At 38.3% G+C, this 22175-nt stretch overlaps 1 protein-coding gene across 3 annotated transcripts in view; it reads right to left on the bottom strand.

Moving 5' to 3' along the window:
- The window catches only part of LAMA2 (laminin subunit alpha 2), a 652245-nt gene that overhangs the window by 88399 nt on the left and 541671 nt on the right, over window positions 1–22175 (bottom strand). For all 3 annotated transcript variants that reach the window (XM_054558144.2, XM_054558145.2, XM_054558146.2), the window contains one exon: window positions 1288–1390. In XM_054558144.2, coding sequence (XP_054414119.2) covers window positions 1288–1390 — 103 coding nt within the window. The remainder of the gene's footprint in view (window positions 1–1287; window positions 1391–22175) is intronic.

Genomic DNA, 22175 nt, shown 5'->3' with positions numbered 1-22175 from the left:
TGGCATTTGAACTAAATCCTGAAGGTCTGGAAGAAAGCAGTTAGACAAAGAAGAGAGGTGAAGGATGAGGCATTCCAAGGGGAAGAAATAATACTGAAAGCATGAAGGCTTGGAATAGTAGTATGTTTGGGAGGAATTATGAATACTTAGGTAAGGGTAGGGAGACAGATATGAGACAGAAAATGGTAGGGAATGAAACTGGAGAAACAGGTGGCAGTTCAAATGGGAGACAAGAGATATGTGCATGAAATAATAAATGGAATGGCTCGTATAGAGAGCACCCATGTTTAATGATATATTCTTAACATAAAACCCATAATATAGCAGTAGATATTTTGTGTATTTTGATTCCTGAATCGAAATAAAATACAAGAAAAATGTATTTAGGGCCGGGCACAGTGACTCACGCCTGTAATCCCAGCACTTTGGGAGGCCGAGGTGGGAGGATCACTTAAGGTCAGGAGTTCTAGACCAGCCTGGTCAACATGGTGAAACCCTGTCTGTACTCAAAATGCAAAGATTAGCCAGGTGTGGTGGCATGCACCTGTAATCCCAGATACTCAGGAGGCTGAGGCAGGAGAATCACTTGAACCTGGGAGACAGAGGCTGCAGTGAGCCAAGATCGCACCACTGCACTCCAGCCTGGTTGACAGAGCAAGACTTCATCTCAGAAAAAGAAAAATGTTTTTAATTTTGTTTTTCTTTTTAGAGACAGGGTCTTACTCTGTTACCCAGGCTGGTGTACAGTAGTGTGATCACAACTCACGGTAACTTCACGCCCCTGGGCTAAAGTGATCCTCCTGGCTCAGCCTTCCAAGTAGCTATGCCTATGCGCTCACAGTGCTACATCTGACTAAATTTTTAAAAAATGTTTTGTAGAGACGGGATCTTGCTACGCTTCCCTGGCTGGTCTCAAATTCTTGGCACCAAGGGATCCTCCTGCCTCGGCCTCCCTAAGCACTAGGATCACATGTGTGAGCCACTATGGCTGGCCTGGGTTTGATACTCTTAAAAACTTATTACACTAAAAGTTACTATACATTAGATATAGATGAAGTGATGCTATAGAAATAAGACTTACAAATTATGAAATATTACCCTACTTGAAGTGAGATAGGTAGACAACATTTTGTAAAACTAGTGAGAGAGTTTACTTGCATTAAATAGATTATAGAATCATCACAAAAATCATGTTAAAGAAATTATATTCTCCAATAGTGTGACAGAATATCTTATCAGTAACAACCTGATTAACTGGAATATAATAAAAACTATGGCCACACTGACCTTTTACATCATTTGCTAACTTCTTGGCTTCGTTAAGAATCCTGAAGCTTTTCTGAAGAGAGCCTTTGGCATCTTCCTTTAATAAACCCCGAGGACCTGTTGCCTGTGGACAGAAAAACAAATGTCATACATCTAAAACCATAGAATAATGGAGTGGAGGGATCCAGAAGGCAGTTGGTACACAGAGTTTGCCTTCAGGAAAGAGCTCTGGGCTGCAGATATAGAATTGTAAATTATTAGCACATATTTGGTAGTTAAAGTTAGGAGACTGTTTATTATGGTATGAGAAGAAGATCTAGAACAGAGTTCTTAGGAACTTCAATGTTTAGGGAGTAGGCAGAGAAGGTGGAGCTGGCAAGGTGACTGGCATTCCACAGAGGAAAAGGAGAAATTAGGAGAGCATGACACTATGGAAATTAAGAGATGCAGAAGTGACTCAATGCATGATAACTGGCGGTGTTGCAAGGACATAACTGAGCAGCATTATGACGTGCTGCAGAAGTCAAGCAAATTAAGAACTAAACACATCCCCTGACTTTATCCTTAAGCAAATTTCACTCTAGTTGTGGACTGAGAGGGGAGCATTGCCTGTATCTCCCAAGTGCTGAAATGAGAAAGAACACTGCTCCTTTTAAAAAATGCATCTTAAAGCGGTATGGCAAAACACATTCTTCTAAATGACAATCTCTGAGCCACAATTATCTCCAAGCAAAGATATATTTGTTTAGATTTAGATTAAAAAAGGTGACACAAAGTTAATAGAATGATATGGGAAAAGGAATGTTTAACTTGAATGTCTAGTTACCCATTTTAATAGTGTTTGCTCCTCAGCAATCATTACATAATTCATATATACCAAGAGATGAATCAAATAGGATCTTATGTGTAAATTTTAAATTGGAAAAGTATTGCAAGTGCAAGAAGGGTTGGAGAATGCTAAATATTTACTGTTGAAGATATAAATCTGAACTCAGATTATCACAGACATAACACTCGTTAAAGGCATCTGGACTGCCTTAGTTACATTATTTTTATCAGTCACATTATTTGAACATTAAACTAGAAAAGATTACAGAACTTGGTATGGCTGTGGTCAAATTTATTTTAATGTATGATTCTAACAGCTTTCAGGTAAATAATCGATTGCTCATAGAACAGAATGATTGTACAATACTATGATATCTACAAAAAGATATATTGGAAACATCTACATAAATAAAAAAGAACACTGAACATAGTTCTTGCAAAAGACAACCTTGACAAATTATTCTCCAGAAAACTGATGATGTTTTCCACTGGGAAAAACAGGAATTCTCATTGCTACAGTTCTCTTGGGAATTAGATACAGTAACATCACATATGTGTCATTTGTCTTGGAAAAGACAAACAGTGTCAAAATTAATGGCACAGATGCAGTGCACTTTAACTCACAAAGTAAGCCTCAGGTTACCCACTCAGATTCTATATTTGTTCCAAATTTACATATCATTTTTACTCCCTTGGTTATAGGTTTTCTGAATCAAAACAGTTTAGAGACAGGAAATTACAATGAAAGAATGTGTGAAGATTCTCTAAACAAACACATGAAAACAGCAGAAGTGACAGCTGACAATCTGTCTGACAATGAGCAAAGACAAGAGAAAACTCTAAAAAGTGGAGAGAAGAATTTTTGAAGCTCAGGAGTCCGAGTCAATTTGGAAAGGGATAAAATGTATAGAAGTAAAGTAGGTCTCAGTAGATGCCAACCTTATTGTAGGAAAATGACAAAGGATGATAATACAATCCTGAATTGTCAAGATAATATGGGCCATTTATAGTACTAGATGAAACTAGACAAAAAAAGAAAACAGCTTTCCCCAGGCCTGGAGTGTGAATACCTTTTGTAAGAATGTAATCTGACAAGCATTTAAAAGTCATAATTTTAAAGCTAACTTCAGGTGTGCAAAGTGAGGCACAGGATTAAAGTGGGGAGAAAAGGTTGATTTGCTGAACATAAGAAAATAAGGAATAGCATCAGTGGCAAACTGGATAAATAAAATGTGGTACATATACACCATGGAATACTATGCAGTCATAAAACAAACACAATCATGTCCTTTGCAGGAACATGGATGGAGTTGGAGGCCACTATTCTTAGCAAACTAATGCAGGAACAGAAAATCAAATACGGCATGTTCTCACTTATAAGTGGGAGCTAAATGATGAGCACATATGGACACAAAGAGGAGAACAACATACACCGAGGCCTACTTGAGGGTAGCTAGTGGGAGGAGGGAGAGAATCAGAGAAAAATAACTATTGGGTAGTAGACTTAGTACCTGCATGATGAAATCTATACAACAAACCTCCATGACAAGAGTTTACCTATATAACAAACCTGCACATGTACCTTTGAACCTAAAATACAAGTTTCAAAAATTAAAAATGTAAAAAGAATTTAAAAAAGAAAATAAATGGAATTGGTAAGAGAGAAAAGAGGAAGATGGCCCAAACAACAGTGAAAGAGGCTAAAATCTAAGCTGTGGAAATTGTGGAGGGACTATGACCAGAGATGACTAATACTGTTTAATACTTTTATTGAAGTAAAACTGGCATAAATAAACCATGCAAACCAATTTACAATTGGATAAGTTTTGAATATATACACCCATGAGACCATTACCACAACCATGGTAGAGAATATATTTCATCATTTCTTTTGAATCTCTTCCTTCTATCCTTCCTTCTCTTCCCTCTGCCCCCAGACAAATACTGATCTGCTTTCCATCACTGTAGGTTTGCATTTCACAGAATTTTATATAAATGGAACCATTCTGCATATACTCTCTTTTTGTCTGGCTTCTTTCACTCAACATAGTTTCGACATTTATCCATGTTGTGTGTGTATCCATATTTGATCCTTTTTATTGGTAAGTATTTCATCATAGGGATATGTACACATCTGTGTACAAATTTTTGGGTGAACATACGCCATCATTTGTCTTGGAGTGAATACATAAACGCAGAATGGCTAGATCATATGGTAATTTATGTTTATGTTTTTAAGAAATTATCAACCTCTTTTCTAAAGTATCTGAACTATTTATATTCCCACCACCAGTGTATGAGAGCTGCATGTGCCTACATCTTTGTTGATACTTGGTATAACCTGTCTTTTAAAATTTTAGACATTCTAACTGGTCATCATTTTGGTTTTGCTTTGTGTTTTCCTTATGACTAATAACATTGAGCATCTTTTCACTTGCTTATTTTCCACCTTCTTTGGTGGCCTGTTTAAATCTTTTGTTCAAATTTTCTTGGGTTATTTGCTCTTATTTTTAAGTTTTGAATGATATATATGAATAATCTGGATATGGGTCCTTTATCAGATATGTAATTTGGAAATATATTCTACTAGTTTGTAGTTATCTTTTCATTTTCTTAAAAGTGCTTTTTTTTTTTTGAAGGGAAGAAGTTCTCAATTTTGATGAAGTTTAAGTTGTTAATTTTGTTTTCCTTTTGAGGATATGCTTTTGGTGTTGTATTTAAGAATCTTTGCTTTACCCAAGATCATAAAGATTTTTCTTATATATTTTTAGATGTTTTATATTTTTATGTTTTACAGTTAGGTCTAGCATCTCTTTTGAGTTAATTTTGGAATATGGTGCAAGATACAGACTGAAGTTCATTTTTTTTGTTGTTGTTCATGGATATTCAATTCCTCTAGTAGAATTTGTTAAATATACCTTGTATTGCTTTTGTATTTTTGTCATAAATCATTTGACCATACATGTCTGGATCTATGTCTGGACTCTTTAATCTATTCTAATAATCTATTTGTCAATATTGATACCAACACCACACTTTCTGATTACCATAGCTTGGTAGTAAGTATTGAAGTCAGGTAGTATAACCTTTCCAACATTTTTCTCTTTCCCAATTCCATATGAATTCTAAAACATACCTGTCAATTTTTAGGAAAAAAGCTTGCTAGGATTTTTACTGGGATTGCATTGAATGTGTAGGTCAATATGTATAAACTAGGATTATAGGAATATTGAATCTTCTGATCTATGAACATGGTATATCTCTTGATTTATTTAGATTTTCTTTAATTTATCTCCAGAGTATTCAGTGTAGGGGGTCTTTCACATTTTTAATGCTATCATAAACTGTAACCTTTTAATTTCAACTTCCAACGTATCCTTGCCAGTCTTTGAAATGATTGATTTTCACGTATAGATGTTGTACCTTATAACATTGGTAAGCTCACTTATTAGTTCTAGTAACTTTTTTTTAATAGATAGCATTTTATTTTATGCTTTTTAAACTTTTTTTTGGTTGTAGAGATGAGGTCTTGCTATGTTGCCCAGGTAGTCTCAAACTCTTGGCCTCAAGCGATCCACCTGCCTCAGCCTCCTAAAGCACTAGGGTTACAGGCATGAACCACCAGGATTTTATGCTTAGACTTCTATAGTATCTGTGAATAGAAACAATTGTACTTATTTTTCAATCTGGATGCCATTTATTTCCTTTTTCTTGTCCCTTGTACTGGCTAGCCTCTCTAGTCAATGTTAAATGGAAATAATGGAAGCAGGTATCCTTGCCTTCTTCCTAATCTTAGTCTTGTGCTAAGTATGATTTTAGCTGTTAGGTTTTTTTAAAAAAATAAGTTTTTATAGTGATCAGGTAGTGAAGTTCCCCTACTCTTAGTAGGCAGTTTTTTTTTTTAAAAAAAGGATGCATTTTGTCAAATGCCTTTGCTGTATCAATTGAGGTGATCATATAGTTTGCTTTTTAGTTTGCTATATGGTAAATTACACTGACTAATTTCAAATATTAAACCAATCTTACATCCTGGCATTAATCTCATTTAGTGATAATGTATAATCCTTTGAGTAAATCATTAGATTTGTTATAACTTTGCCATGAACTTTTGCATCTATGCTCATGGAGGGATATTGTTATATAACATAATTTTCTTTTTTAAAAACTATCTTTGTCTGACATTGGTATCAGAGTAATACTGGCCTCGTAGAATGAGGTTGGATGTATTTTCTCCTCTTCAATTTTCTGAAAGAGTTTATTATTTCTTCATTAAATGTTTGGTGGAATTCACAAGTAAAGTCATCTGGAACTGAATTTGTGTGTGTGAAGGTTTTGAACTACAAATTAAATTCTCTAATGAATATAGAACTATTCAGATTATTTGTGAGTTTTGGTAGTTTGTGATTTTCAAAGAATTTGCCCTTTTTACCCAAATTGTTGAATTATTGCCATAAAATTGTTCATAATATCCTCTTAACATCCTTTACTATCTGCAGAAGTTGTAGTGATTTCACCTCTTGTATTCCTGATATTGGTAGTTGGTGACTTTTCTGATTTTTTTCTGATTAGTCTGGCTGGATGATTATCAATGTATTGATTTTCCACGGGCTCTTGCACCTTCATCCAGAAACATGACAGCCCTGACTGAAGGCTATCTACTGATACAGACCTCCATGTTGCTAATTTTCTATCTTCTTGCATTTCTGAATATCACCTGCTCTTTGCTTCCAGGCAATTTTTTTCTTTCCTGCTTTTTAGGAAGTCAGTGATTTCTTCCTGGATCCTTAATCAACCACTCCTTGCTCAGATGAAAGGAGGCAGGTAGTATATACAGGAATGTAGAAGATATAGTAGAAATTCTATAAGGAAAGGCAGGGAGGCAGGCAGGGACTTTTGATGCGTGGATGTGAGAGTGAGTATTTCAGCTCTCTAAGATTGTAGGCTTCGTCAAGGGCAATGTGGAGAAGTAAGGCTATTAGACAGGTCAGAGTCAATTTCTGGAAAGTTTGAATGTGCGAGTAAGGAAACTGAGCAATGAGCAATTTGGCGGCATTGAAAGTTTCTGAGTAGGAGAGTGTGATCAGAGCTGTAGTCCAGGAAGATGAATTGGGCAGCTGTGTGGGAAAAAAGGAGCCATCAATTGGTTATTGTAATAGTATAGGCCAGAGAAAAGAGAGTAGTCACCTCATGCAAGCACCGTGGAATTGAGAGGTTAAAAGTCAAGAGATTTGGAGGAAAATCTCATTTTCCTCTTGAAACATTGCCTCAATGTTTCAAGAAGCTCTCTAAAATATTAAAGTAAAGAGCTTATGGTGTACAACTGTCAGTTACAAGCAGTCTGCCAGCAATCCGGGTTTAAAGGACAGGCTTTTCATATGATAAGGGAATGGAAAACACTAACATGTTATGGGTGAAAAGCACCGTTTCAACTCACTGGAATTTGGAGAGAACCTTTTCCAGCATTGCTTGGTAAGTTATTGAAGCACATCAACAATATTGGGACAGGTGATGAAGCAGCATTTTCTAAGCTAATTATACTTTATACATATTCATAAGCATCACATCTGAGTTCCTGAGCTGTGTCTACAGCATATGTGAAATATAAATGAGATTCTTTGAGTTGCAAGATATTTTGTTTCTTGCTTTTTAGAGATTTTTTTTTAAACAATAAATTCTTGGTATTCTCTTTCTGTGTCTGTATACATATATATGTTCATATATATGGATATACAAGTTATATAAAAATTTCAACTATATCATGCAAAACAGTCTATTTTTATGTAAGTTACTGTATGTTTTTATTAGTTAATAATTGTTTATGAAAATGTGAGATAATTTAAGACATCATTATAGTAGGAAAAAATGAAATTATAAAGTCTGTTAGGATTCCACAGATGGCTTGGCATTTAATTGCATTTTAATACATGTTAGTTTTCCTCTTTCTACTATTCATTAGATATTCATAATTACTCTTGCTAAAGCATACTGCCATTGATTAATAGATAAGTGAATTGATTTATTTACCCAACAAAACTTTTTATTTGTCTCAAGCACCAAATATTCAAAATGGAAAGACTATGCCTTCCCTAATGGAACTGGAGTGGAGGGAAGGGGAAAGACAAACAAATATAGTCACTTATAAAAAAAGACAATCATTACCATAATGAAGCACAGAAATGCCTAGATGTGTGGCTGTCAGAGGAGGCTCTGTTGGAGGAGGAAGGTGTGATGATGAGACGTGAAGGCAAGTTAGAGTTTATCCGGCTGACTAACCCGTAATGCACCCCAGTGATTTTCTAAACAAGCAAGTTTAAAAGTTATTGTTTACATTGCTTTATATATTATGGCTTTTTTCCTAAATGTTCCTCAAATTACTTTTTTATTAGAGATGAATTTTTTGAATTCATTGAAAGAGTTGCCTCTAAAAGAAGATGTAAAATATTTCTTTTCTTTTTTTTTTGTTTACCTTTTAAAGACAGTAGTAACTAAAAATTCATCAGCATGGTTTATGACTTATTCTATTACTCTCTCTCTTTATGAAATAATTTATTTTAGAAGAGAAGTCTTACACATTTCCACAGGGGTTAATGTGCCAAGATAATATAAAACTTAGATGATTTTAAATTTAAACTATTTTCAATAAAGAAAACTGCTCAAACTGTGCAGGGATATATGTAAGGGTTGGTGACTGGCTGCAATGTGTTTATGTAAAGTGAGTAACAGAAGAAATTTAGAGTTTGGTATGTTAGACTATGAATCAAAATCAAGGATAATGTTCTTACTATAATAATGTAAATTCTCAGAATAAATAGTGGAATCTAGTTCAATATATATTTTAAAAATATATTTTTGAGACTCTTTTTAAAAATATGTATGTGATGTTAATTCCTATAGTAAGTTATGAAACAGTTATATAAATATCACCCATTTGTACAAAAACTATTTGCATAGGAAAAGATATGAGTAGATATACAATGATATTACAAAAGTAATTATTCGTATGCACATTTTATATTTTCTCCTTCTTGCTTTTCTGTATTTCCTATTTTCTCTAATAGACATAAGCTGCTTTTGTAATAATTTAAAAAATCATACACAATTTTAAAATAAGAAAATCACCATGCATCAATTTTTAAGGTGCTTTATATAGTACTGTACATTTTTAAGTACTATAGGTTATTAAAATTAAATAATGAGTAAAAAATGAGTCAAGAAACACCCCAAAGAGATGGCCTTGGTCAAAAATCTCTTAAAAGGCTGTAGGTCCCTGGCATTGCATAGCATATCCTAAGGGTGGTAGATGGGTCAGATGAGTCTCTGTCAAGATTGAAAGCAGCTGAGCACGCAAAGGAGACTCAGAGATGAAATAGGAAATCCTCCAAATTGCTCATGATAATTTAAAATTTGTGAGTGCGGATTTTTAGCTTGATGGGAACACCAAGAAGGACAATCAAGGGAGCATTCAAAAACATGAAACTAAGTAAGGATGGTTTTCTTCAATTACAGCGTGACAGACATAATTGCTCAGCAGCTATGTGTACCACTAGACTGCTTCAATGAGACAGACACTGGACTAGCAGCTGGCTACTAGAGGTGGGGTGGGCAGATACCACAAAGAGTCTTGGTTTTGAGTAAAGGTAATGGAGAGGTGTCCATTAAGTTAGACACCATTCTTAGAGGGCTTCAAGTTTTCCCTCTAGTTAATGTCCAGAATCAAATACAACATCAATCTCACCTCTTGATTATTCTACTTATGGGCAGAAATCATAAAGAGCAGGTAGGATGGCACCAAGAGCATCGTTGTCTTGAAGAAAATTAGATCAAACTTAGATTGCATTGTGGCATTGTTCAAAAGAGTTTCTGTGTTTCTGACTGATGACACAAACCCTGAGACATCTATCATTTTATGCCCTGAACTTTTAAATACATTTAAGGCTGGGTCAAAAAATTTACTTCTCTGCTTCCAATAGACTTTTAAAAAAATTATTGGCCCAAATGAGAGTATCATGTACAAAAAAAAAAAATCACTAAAGCCAGTGTGGCTTTGCTAAGAGAGTAGATTTTAAGTGTTCTCAACACAAAAAAATGACCAGTATGTGAGGTAGTGCATATTTTTAAATAGCTCGATTTAGCCATTCCACAATGTATACTTATTTCAAAGCATCATGTTGTACATGATAAATATATACCACTTTTATCTGTCAATTAAAATAAATAAATTCTGAAAATTAAGTTATAAACTTTGGAAACTATATTTATTATAGGAATTAAGCCAACGGAGGAATCAGAACAGACTGCACAATGTTTCTTGAAAAGGCATTATTGGTACATTAGGTGACACAGCTAATTACATAGACAGTATGTATTGAATTTGGAGCCAGATCATCTAATTCCCAAATTCTGACCTGCTAGCATCTTCCCTCAATTTGATTAGAAGGTTCCAGAATACAACTTGAACCTAATTCTGATCAATAAAAAAAAATCCTATATGACATCACATTCACTGATATTTACACATGATCTCAAAATAAACAGGTAAAGAAAGTAATTTTATTTACTTTTATTTTGAATTTTTTTATTCTGTTCAACTTCCAAATCTCTTAGGGTAATATAAATATCTTATCAATTCTGAAAATCTGGACTATCATAGCCATTCCTGATTTCTAGCATCAGAATTTGGAGATGGGAGGGACAACCTATATTTGGCAATCACCTGTTGTCCACCAGGCATATCTAGATAAAAATCATGGAATACTGAGTGTAAAATAGTGAAAGACGGAAACACTCAAGACCTTTAGGGATATCCATATTTCCACTCCCTGGGGAGAGGGGATCTATTGTCAGCTTAAATTTTAATTCTAAGGACTTTCTTTTCTGAGAAAAGGAAATAGGAACAAAACAAACACCACAGTCACCAAGCAGTGAAAACAAAGGCAGCAGGCCATGAAAACTCTTCTGAGAGCAAGAGGGTCTCAGTAATGGCAGTGTCAGCCTGTCTGGCTTTGTGGTCCACAGAGCTGGTGGGAGCCAGGAACGAGTGGGAGCCATGTCCCCTTCCGAGTTGAAGGTGGGGGAGCCCTGCCCTACTGGGTGCAGCTGCAGCCACCCAGCCAGCTGCGGACCCAGGCATCCCTGTGCTCTCGGGCCACCTTCCTTCCCCTACAGGCTCAGAAGTGCCTGCTCCTTCTTCCTGGCCTCTCCCTGTTCCCGGCACGCATGCTGATTTCAGAGAAAAGTTGAGGTTGTTGCAACCCAGCTAGGTGTGCATATGCTCGGGGCGGAACTGACACTCTAGCCCCCTGCTATCTTGGCCCCTTATGGATTTTGGGTGCCAAGGAGCACATTAGGGAGGCCAAGGGGGAGTTGAGGGTGGCTCTGCGTGGGCCTGAAGGTGACCCTCGGCATGAACAGCCTGGGTGCCAGTGGGCACCGTGGATGGCAGGTTGGTGGTGGCAGGAGGCATACAGGCTCCTGGCTGGAAAGGGGTGGGCCCTCACTGAAGCTCCACCTTCAAGCCAGGGACTGCCTGAAGGAAGCGGGCTGGATTGTCAGTTCCACAAACTGGAGTGAGAACTTATGGTGCTTTTTTTGGGCCAGCTCATGGCCACCCATGGACCAATCAGCATACACTTCCTCCCCTCTGAAGCCCATAAAAAACCCCGGACTCAGCCAGACGTGGGCAGACAACAGGATGATCTACCTGTGGATAGGAGCTACCCACTGTGTGTCTCACCTCTGTTGAGGGTGCTGCACAGATGCTGGGATTACCTGCCTGTGGAAAGGAGCTACCCATTTCGGGCCTCCTGAGAGTTGCACTGTCACTCAATAAAGCACCTCTTCACCTTGCTCACCCTCCAGTTGTCTGCAAACCTCATTCTTCCTGGATGTGGGACAAGAACTTGGGACCCCCCCCAAATGGTGGAAATGAGAGAGCTGTAACACAAACAAGGCTGAAACACACCCCCTTCCCCAGCTCACCATGTTGACAGCAATGAGCAGGAGAGAAGGGCTGTGGCCTTTTGGGGAGCTGAGACCTAAGGGCTCCCTGAGCCAGGGCTGTGAGACCCTCTTTCAGACTCTGTGGTTCCTGGCATCTCCAAGCTCCTGGGTGCCACCGCATTCCCTGATACCAGTGGTGGAAGCCACTTGTAGTATGTCTGGTTCAGCCACAGCCTCACATAGAGCCAGGACCTGGAGCTGCCCAGCCCACTGCAGCTGGCACGCTTAGCTGTGCACAGTGGCTGGACCCCACGCTCACTCACACACCCCTTGCCACTCTGCCCTGAATCACCCTTGGCAGGCGTGGGATCCAGCCCAGTAGTGGTAGTGTGAGCCAAGTGTAGCCTGCCAGGCTGAGTGGGTGGAATGTGCCCAGTGGACCTGAGCAAAACTCAGGCAAAGGTGCCACCGGCCACAGAGGTTTCCAGCTGGTGAAGCAACACTCCAAGGATCCTGTGACACCAGAACTTCCCTTATACAAGCCCCCACATGCTGGGGCTGTGCAGTCTGTGTAGGGCCCAAAGGGTCTGGCTCTGGGTGATGGAACTGGCCAGGGAATGGCTCACCATGCTGTGTGCCCTGACCTATCTAGCCCAGTGGTTACATAACTCCCACCAAGACTGCATGAGGCTCCCAAGCAAATCTTTCCCATGGAGAAAGGAAAATATACAGTAAGAAAACAAACAGCTCTTCAGAAATATAGATTAATTAATTTAAAATTTGAATTCTGAGAATAGTACCCAGAGACTAAGTAAACTGGAGCGACTGTCCGGGGGAGATTGGTGGGGAATAAAACTATGACGGAGTAAAAAGAAGTTGATCAAAGAAGGTGTATAATTTCAGCAAAGAAAGCTTCCCTTTGGACAGGGTTGGCACTCTTTCCTAGCCACACCACCATGGGCCTTTTATTTTCTTTTTTGTGAGACGAGGTCTTGCTCTGTCATGCAGGCTGGAGTGCAGTGGCATGATCCTGGCTCACTGCAGCCTTGACCTCCCAGGCTCAGGGGATCCTCCCACCTCAGCCGCCTGAGTAGCTTGGATTACAGGCATGTGTCACCATGCCTGGCTAATTTTTGTATTTTTAGTAGAGATGAGGTTTTGCCATGTTGTCCAGGCTGGTCTCAAACTCCTGGGCTCAAGCAGTCTTCCCACCCCAGCCTCCCAAAGTGCTGGGATTACCGGCATGAGTCACTGCACCCAGCCACCATGGTTATTTAGATAGTTCCTGCTCCTCAATTTTTGCAGTTATTGTACCCACAACTTGCACTATAGGGTTTATGCCAGCAAGGAGGTAGAAAAAATTTGGAGAAGGCCAGGCCTCTGAAAGAACAGGTAAGGTAGAGAATGAGAGTCAGTTGTGAGAATAAAAAGGAATAATTCACTGCAAGTTATTTTATGGAACAAAATACCCCTTCTCTCCTGCACAGAGCAACTGGCAATCAAGCATCAAATGGCCCACTGAAAAAAAAATCAAAGGGAGTCCTTTAAGGAATAAAATGACTTCAGAGAAGGGACTTCTGTATTCTGCCATGGCACAATTATTGTTATAGATAAAATGTAAATGTTATTGACTATCACAATATCAAAGTTAAAGAGGTAGAAGCTGAGAGGATGAAGAAAAAAGGAAGCTAAAGGGAAGAATGAGGACATAAATAGCTTCATCTTAAAGAGTGTAGAGTCTATCATTTATACAGGAAATAACACTCTCAGTATATTAGGTTAAAAATGAAGAATCTAAGCATAGTAATGTACCTATATTGGGAAACTGATGGGTGGGAAAATGTGATGTGATATTCTGTAAGTGAACTACATCTCCTTCATCATAGCAGTAATTAAATAGATAATGCCCCACTTAATGAAATACATGATGGCACAATAATATTACTAAGAGATGTAGTAAAAGAAGAAATATTTGAAAGATTTGGAATTGTTGATCCTGGAGCTGTGAGCTTAGTTGAGAGAAAAGTTAGGTTAGGGGATTGTTGCTTGCAATTATCAGCCTCTGATTATTTAAAAGAAATTAAAATATGCATGCATCATGAATTTAGAAAAAGAAAGAAATTTAGAACCTCTTGTTGGTGTAAAGGATAAGGGTTGTTGTTTCATTTCCAGACCCATTTTAGACCTATTTTCTTTATTATTTTAGAACAGATGTTATTGCAGGACCGATTTTCTATCTCCTCCGAGGTTCATTTTAATTAAAATATTTAAGTAGGAAATAATATAGATACGATTAGAAATTAATACAGACACCTCTATTCCCATTATCCATATCTGGCAAATGTTAATGTTTTACTGTATATTTACAGATCTTTAAAATATGTACACTTGAATTGGGTTTTATAATATTTCATTTATAGCTTCTCTATTTAAATAACTGGCCTATAGTTTTTCTCTGTAGTACTGTCCTCTGTAGGGCTTGCCATCAAGATTGTATCAGCCTCATAAAATAAGCTGAGGAAATTTTTCTTCTTTTTCCATTCTTTGGAACAAATTGCATAATGGGTCCTTGACATTTTTGTACACATTGTTATTTTGTTGTATTAACTACTGATTCAATTTATTTAATGGCTATAGTTCTCAGGTGTACTATTTCTTTTTGAGTAAATTTTGCTCTAAACTTATTGTTTACTTCACCTAAGTATTCAAATGTGTTTGAATAAAGTTGGTCATATACTACAATATATCCATTTTTATTTTTCAATGTATAATGTATCTACAGTTATGATCCCCTTTTCATTCTTGATCTTATTCATTTGTGTTGTCTCTCTTTGTTTGCTTAATTGTTCTTGTCTTCTGTTTATTTGCTAGTTTATTCTAAGAATCAACTTGCTGTTTTGTCAACCCTGTCTAATGCCTTTCCTTAGGTCATTAATTTCTGCTTTTATTTTTATTTCTTTCTGTGTACTTTTTTAAACATCTTGAGCAGAAACCTTAGATAATTAGTATCAGTTCTTACCCTTGCCTAATATCTGCATTCCAAACTGTACATTTTCCTGTTGGTACCACTTTATTTGCACACACAAATTTTGAGGTGAAGTTTTATTTCCATTCTGTTATTAAATACTTTGTAAATTTAAACTGTGTTTTCTTCTCAAACCATGGATTACTTTGAAGTGTGTTTTTTATTTTAAAACTTTTTTGTCAATTGTTTTGCACCAATTTCTAATTGTATTGCATTATGATAAGAGAATGTAGTCTAGATGCTATTGGATCATTAGGATTTGCTGATACTTGCTTTGTGATCTAGGTTGTGGTCCTTTGTTTCATGAGTTACTTCATCGAATGGGGCATGTAGAATTAATTATCTAGTTGACATAGAGTTCTATAAGGCCATTAAGTCATCTTGTGTAAGGTACTTTTAAAATCTGTGTCTCTTTGCTTGACCTATCAAGTTTTAAGAGAGATATGGTAAAATCATTCCCTATTATATATATGAAAATGTTCTCATTCTGATATATTTATCTTTATTTATCCATAGGCTTTGTTATTATGACCTTGCAGGCTCATAATTTTTTAGTTTTCCTTGTTCCTTTTATTCTATCATGATCACTTTCTTTGTCCTTAATAACTCTTTTAAAAAAATTAAAGTCTTTTTGATTGCTATGAATGGTAGCATACCAGCTTTTTTCTGGTTAGAGTTTGCATTGTGTATCTTATCTCTCATTTTCAGTCTTTCTGTTCCCCTAAGATTTGCGGTATTTGTGTAAGTCATACATAGACGAATGCCTTTGTTTTAGACGTTTTAATCCAATACAAAAATCATTGTAACCTGTCAATTTTAATGTTTGCATTTATTATGAAGACAACCTGAAGCAGAGACAGTTAGTGCTCATCATATATCCTATGTGCCTCCTACTTTTCCAGACCTCCCTTACAGTTAGCTTGGGGCACATGGCTACTTCTGGTCAATGACTCAGACCAGACGTGGTCCAGGCCACATGAGCCAGTATGGTAGGGGCCGGCATGTCTCTTCATTTTTTTCTCCTCCCTGCCTTGGAGGCTACACCGTATGGTGTCACTACAAGATGCAAAAGGTGGTATAACTCACATTGGGTTGTGATGTGAGACATGAACTTGAATTATGTCCATCATGTGAGATTTCAGGGGTTATTTCTTGAGGCAGCTGGTGATAATTACCCTGACTGCTGTATTTGGATTTAATTCCATTATATTTTATATTTATGATTTGCTTCTGTTTTTCTTTTTTTTTGTCTTTCACAGAACTGATCGAAAATTCTCCTTCCCTTCACATTTCTTTATTTTTTTCTCTCTCTGCTTGTTTGGAATGTTTAGCTGTTTGTGATCGTTAATTTATATCCACTTGGCTAGGCTATGGTACCTGGTTTTTGGTAAAACAGCAGTCTAGATGTTGCTGTGAATGTATTTTTTAGATGTGATTAACGTTTCAGTCAGTAGACTTTGAGTAAAGCAGGTCACCCTCCATGATGCTGGGGAACCTCATTCAACAGTCGGAGGCCTTAAGAGGAATTACTGAAGTCCCCTGAAGAAGAAGAAATTCTGCCTCCAAACTGCCTTTGGATTCAAGACGGCAATATTCACCTATTCCCTGCAGCCAGACCCCACAATCTCATGAGTCAATTCTTTAAAATATATAATATATCTGTGTATATATACACTTCCAATTTGTTCCGTTTCTCTGGAGAACTCGAATACTGTCAATTTTATTTTTCTAGAATGTTTTTCAATGTTTAATACATATTCTTGGTAAAAACTAGAGTTAATTAGCTTTTTGCTTTCCTCCCCAGAATTCAAGAATCTTAAAAACTTTTATTAAATAACTGACTACCTGCCCCATTTTCCATTTTATTAGTCTCTTGTGTTTTAGTTCCACTTTGTTTTTAATTCCACATATTTAATAATTATTATCATTATGCTTTTCATAATGCTTACTTAGATTTGTACACATTTTCTTTTTGTTCACTTTTGCCCCTTTAATATCCAAGTCTTTTCATTTTGTTCACATTCCTTTTGAAGTGAATTTTATTATAGTTCAGTGAATGAAATGTATTTATAGCGAATGAAGTGTATTTATAGCAAATGAAGCATATTTGTAGTAGTTCAGTGCTTCTTAGCAGCGTGTTTCCTCCTTACTGATCTGTCCCATAAGAGTAAAGTTTCAAAAGTCCTGTTTATTCCTTAGACACCTAACCTCATTGCAAGAAAAAGCTCTTTTTGAGGTTTCTATGGAGTTTTTACTCTCCTTGTATTAGGAATGAACACTGGGAAATTTGCTGTAAGAGAATTTCATATATTTAAGAATATTCTCTTTCTGTATAATATCATTTTTTCTAGGCTTCTTCCCTTTTCTTCACTTTGTCCAAAGCTTGCATCTTGCTTACACAGCACAGTTCTTTACTAACCATCCCACTATCATTTTTTCTATGAAAAATGCATTATATCTAAACTCCCCTCACTTTCTTCTGTATTTTATATTATTTTTCCTAGAAATGCCTAAGAAAGCCCTGGTCAACATTTTTTAGAATGTTGGTTCCGAAGAAATACGGATAATTTTAGCAAGTGAGAGAACTTGAAATTGGAGAATAAAGAGGAAGACCACATTGTGCGCTGGAGTTGAAGGCCAGTGTGATTGTAAATTGTATGTGTCAACTTGACTGGCCATGGGCACCTAGATTAAATATTATTTCTCGGTGTGTCTGTGAGGGTGTTTCTGGATGAGGGTAAAAGAGGTTGCCCTCCTCAATATGGTCGTGCATCACCCAATCTCTTGAGGGCTGAATAGAACAAAAAGCAAAGAAAGGAGGAATTCCTTCCCCTTTTTTTCTGCCTTACAGATTGAGCTGGGACATCTCATCTCATCTCATTTTCTCTCTAGTTCTTGAACTGTGGTTTATACCATCAGCTCCCCTGATTCTCTGGCCTTTAGACTCAAAGTGAACTATATCCTGGATCTGCAGCTCACAGATTCTGGGACTTTGCAGCCTCCATAATCACGTAAGCCAATTCTTCATAATAAATCTCTTCTTCTTTCTGTCTATCATCTAATCTATTATCTATCTATCTATATCTATCTATTATCCATCATCTACCAGCCTATTATCCACCTATCCATCCATTCATCTGTCATCTATCAATCAATGTATCTATGTATCTATCTATCTATCCATCTCCTAATAGTTCTATTTATTTGAAGAACCCTAATACAACCAGTATAAACTTTTCCCAATTTCTAATACTCATTTCTAGTGAAGATCTAATTAAACAAATTGAGAAAGGAAATTCAGGATTAGAAGATATTAAGGAATATTGTGAGTGTATGTGTGTGTAAGAGAGACAGAGACGGAGAGAAAGTTTTACAAAATGACAGTCATTGCAAGGTGAAGAAGAGGAACAGAAGAAAGAGGAGAAGGAGAACTCCATTTGCCATGGGAAGTAAAAATGTGATTCTTTTTTTTTTTTAATTCAGCATACCTAGAGAGGTTGAGGACTGCCTAAATTTTCCACATCAAAGTTAAACTAGGACCTTCCACTGACTTAGAGAAAGGGAGAAAGGGAGGAAAGGAAGGAAAGAAGATAATGTTTCAAAACAGGTGGAGACTATGTGATAATTTTCCATTATCTTTAAGAACCTGAACTATGGAATTAATTCTTCATTAGTCTTATTTTATTTGTTTGTTTGTTGTTTGGATATACCTGATTGAAAAGCAAAGCATCTAAGACATTTCCAGTGGAAATGGGCAAAGGAGGGCCTCATATCCTCGTGCCACTGAGAGTATGCTTATTGCCTCTGGTGGTCATTCCAAGGAGCCAACATCATAGAAAATCTATTCATTCACTGTGATGGTTAATATTAAGTGCCAACTTGATTGGATTGAAGGATGCAAAGCATTGTTCCTGGGTGTGTTACAATGGGCCCATTTATTGAGTGACCTGAAAGACTGCCAATTTTGAGTGGGCTCTGCAACAGGTCCAGACTGCTGTGCAAACTGCTCTGCCACTTGGGCCATATGACCCAGCAGATCCAGTGGTCCTTGAGGTGTCAATGGCAGACAGGGATGCTGTTTGAAGCCTTTGGCGTGCTCCCATAGGTGACTCCTAGAGGTGGAGGCCTCTAGGATTTTGGAGCAAGGCCAGCTCCCATAGGTGACTCCTAGAGGTGGAGGCCTCTAGGATTTTGGAGCAAGGCCCTGCCATCTTCTGCAGATCACTACTCTCCATTTGAGAGACAACTCTTGGCCTGTTACTGGGCTTTGGTAGAAACTGAACGTTTGACTGTAGGTCATCAAGTCACCATGCAACCTAAACTGCCTTTCATGAACTGGGTGCTTTCTGACCCATCTAGCCATAAAGTTGGGCATACACAGCAGCCTTCCATCATCAACTGTAAGTGGTATATACATGATCAGGTTCGAGCTGGTCCTAAAGGCACAAGTAAGTTGCATGAGGAGGTGGCTCAAATGCCCACGGCCTCCACTCCTGCCACCCTGCCTTCTCTCTCCCAGCCTGCACTGATGGCCTCACAGGGAGTGCCCCATGATCAGTTGACAGAGGAAGAGAAGACTAGGGCTTGGTTCACAGATGATTCTGCAAGACATGCAGGTAGCACCCAAAAGTGGACAGCTGCAGCACTACAGCCCCTTTCTAGGACATCCCTGAAGGACAGTGGCAAAGGGAAGTCTTCCCAGGGGGCAGAACTTTGAGCAGTGCACCTGGTTGTGCACTTGCTTGGAAGAAGAAATGGCCAGATGTGTAATTATATACTAATTAATGTGCTGTAGCCAATGGTTTGGCTGGATGGTCAGGGACTTGGAAGAAGTACGATTAGAAAATTGGTGGCAAAGAAATCTGGGGAAGAGGTATGTGGATGGACCTCTCTGAGTGGTCAAAACCTGTGAAGATATTTGTATCCTATGTGAGTGCTCACCAACGGGTGACCTCAGCTGAGGAGGATTTTAATAATCAAGTGGATAGGATGACTCATTCTGTGGACACCACTCAGCCTCTTTCCCCAGCCACCCTGTCATCACTCAATGGGCTCATGAACAAAGTGGCCATAGTGGCAGGAATGAAGGTTATGCATAGGCTCAGCAACATGGACTGACCTGACTATAGCCACTGCTGGGTGCCCAATTTGCCAGCAGCAGAAACCAACACTGAGCCCTCCATCTGGCATCATTCCTTGGGGAGATCAGCCAGCTTCTTGGTGGCAGGTTGATTATATCAGAACTCTTCCATCATGGAAAGGCAGAGGTTTGTCCTCACTGGAATAGGCACTTATTCTGGATATGGGTTTGCCCATCCTACGCCCAATGTTTCTGCCAAGAGTACCATCCGTGAACTCCCAGAATGCCTTATTTGCTGTCATGGTATTCCACACAGCATTGCCTCTGAACAAGGCACTCACTTTACAGCTAAAGAAGTGCAGCACTGGGCTCATGCTCATGGAATTCACTGGTCTTACCATGTTTTCCATCATCCTGAAGCAGCTGGATTGATAGAATTGTGGAATCGTCTTTTGAAGTCATAATTACAATGCCAACTAGGTGACAATACTTTGCCGGACTGGGGTAAAGTTCTCCAGAAGGCTGTGTATGCCTTGAATCAGTGTCCAAAATATGGTACTGTTTCTCCCATAGCCAGGGTTCATGGGTCCCGGAATCAAGGGGTGGAAGTGGAAGTGGCACAACTCACCATCACCCCTAGTGACCCACTAGCAAAATTTTGCTTCCTGTTCCCTCAACATTATGTTCTGCTGACCTAGACATCTTAGTTCCAGAGGGAAGAATGCTGTCACCAAGGGATACAACAATGATTCCATTCAACTGGAAGTTAAGATTACCACCTGGCCAACTGGGGCCCTCCTACTTCCAAGTCAACAGGCTAAGAAGGGAGTTACAGTGTTGGATGGGTGATTGACCCACAATATCAAGGTGAAATCAGTCTACTATTCCACAATGAAGGCAAGGAAGAGCATGTGTGGAATACAGGAGATCCCATAGGGTGTCTCTTAATATTACCATCCTGTGTTTAAGGTCAATGGGAAACTACAACAACCCAATCCAACCCAGTCCAGAGAGGACTACAAATGGCACAGACCCTTCCAGAATAAAGTTTGGGTCACCCCACCAGATAAAAAGCCATGACCCACTGAGGTGCTTGCAGAAGGCAAAGGGAATACATAATGGGTAGTAGAAGAAGGTAGTCATCAATACCAGCTACAACCACGTGGCCAGTTGCAGAAATGAAGACTGTAGTTGTCATATATTTCCTCCTTATTCTGTTAAGAATATGTTTGTGCAGGTATACACTTGTACTAGGAAAATATCTTCATTTGCTTTCTTTTTCCTTTATCATGTGACATAAAATTTATTGACTTCATATCAGCATTTAAGTGTTGTTAACTTTATGTAACAGCATTTAGGTTAAGGATTAGTGTGCTTCTGATTGTACAAGGGATAGCTGTATTATGTTAGGTATAATTATGACGTTATTATTGTCTTTATTTGGAGATTATGTATGATTTCAGGAGATGTGTATGTGTTCATGTTGACAAGGGGTGGACTTGTGATTATTAATATTGAGTATCAGCTTGATTGGATTGAAGGATGCAAAGTATTGTTCCTCGGTGTCTCTGTGAGGGTGTTGCCAAAGGAGATTAAAATTTGAGTCACTGGACTGGAAGAGGCAGACCCACCCTCAGTGTGGGTGGGCACCATCTAATCAGCTGCCAGTGTGGCTAGAATAAAAGCAGGCAGAAGAAAGTGGAAAGAGCAGATCTTCTGACTCTTCCAGCCTTCATCTTTTACCCATGCTGGATACTTCCTGCCCTTGAACATCACACTCCAAGTTCTTCAGCTTTTGGATTCCTGGACTTACATCAGTGGTTTGCCAGGGGCTCTCAGGCCTTCAGCCACAGACTGAAGGCTGCACTGTCAGCTTCCCTACTTTTGAGGTTTTGGGACTTGGGCTGGCTTCCCTGCTCCTCAGCTTGCAGATGGCCTATTGTGGGACTTCATCTTGTGATAGTGTGGGTCAATATTCCTTAATAAACCCCACTTCTTATATACATCTATCCTATTAGTTCTGTCCTTCTAGAGAAC

Source organism: Pongo abelii, chromosome 5 (genome assembly GCF_028885655.2).
Source record: "Pongo abelii isolate AG06213 chromosome 5, NHGRI_mPonAbe1-v2.0_pri, whole genome shotgun sequence".
In the NCBI taxonomy this organism is placed as follows: Eukaryota; Metazoa; Chordata; class Mammalia; order Primates; family Hominidae; genus Pongo; species Pongo abelii.
Note: the sequence above shows the minus strand (reverse complement) of the source record. Positions and strands in the feature narration are given on the sequence as shown.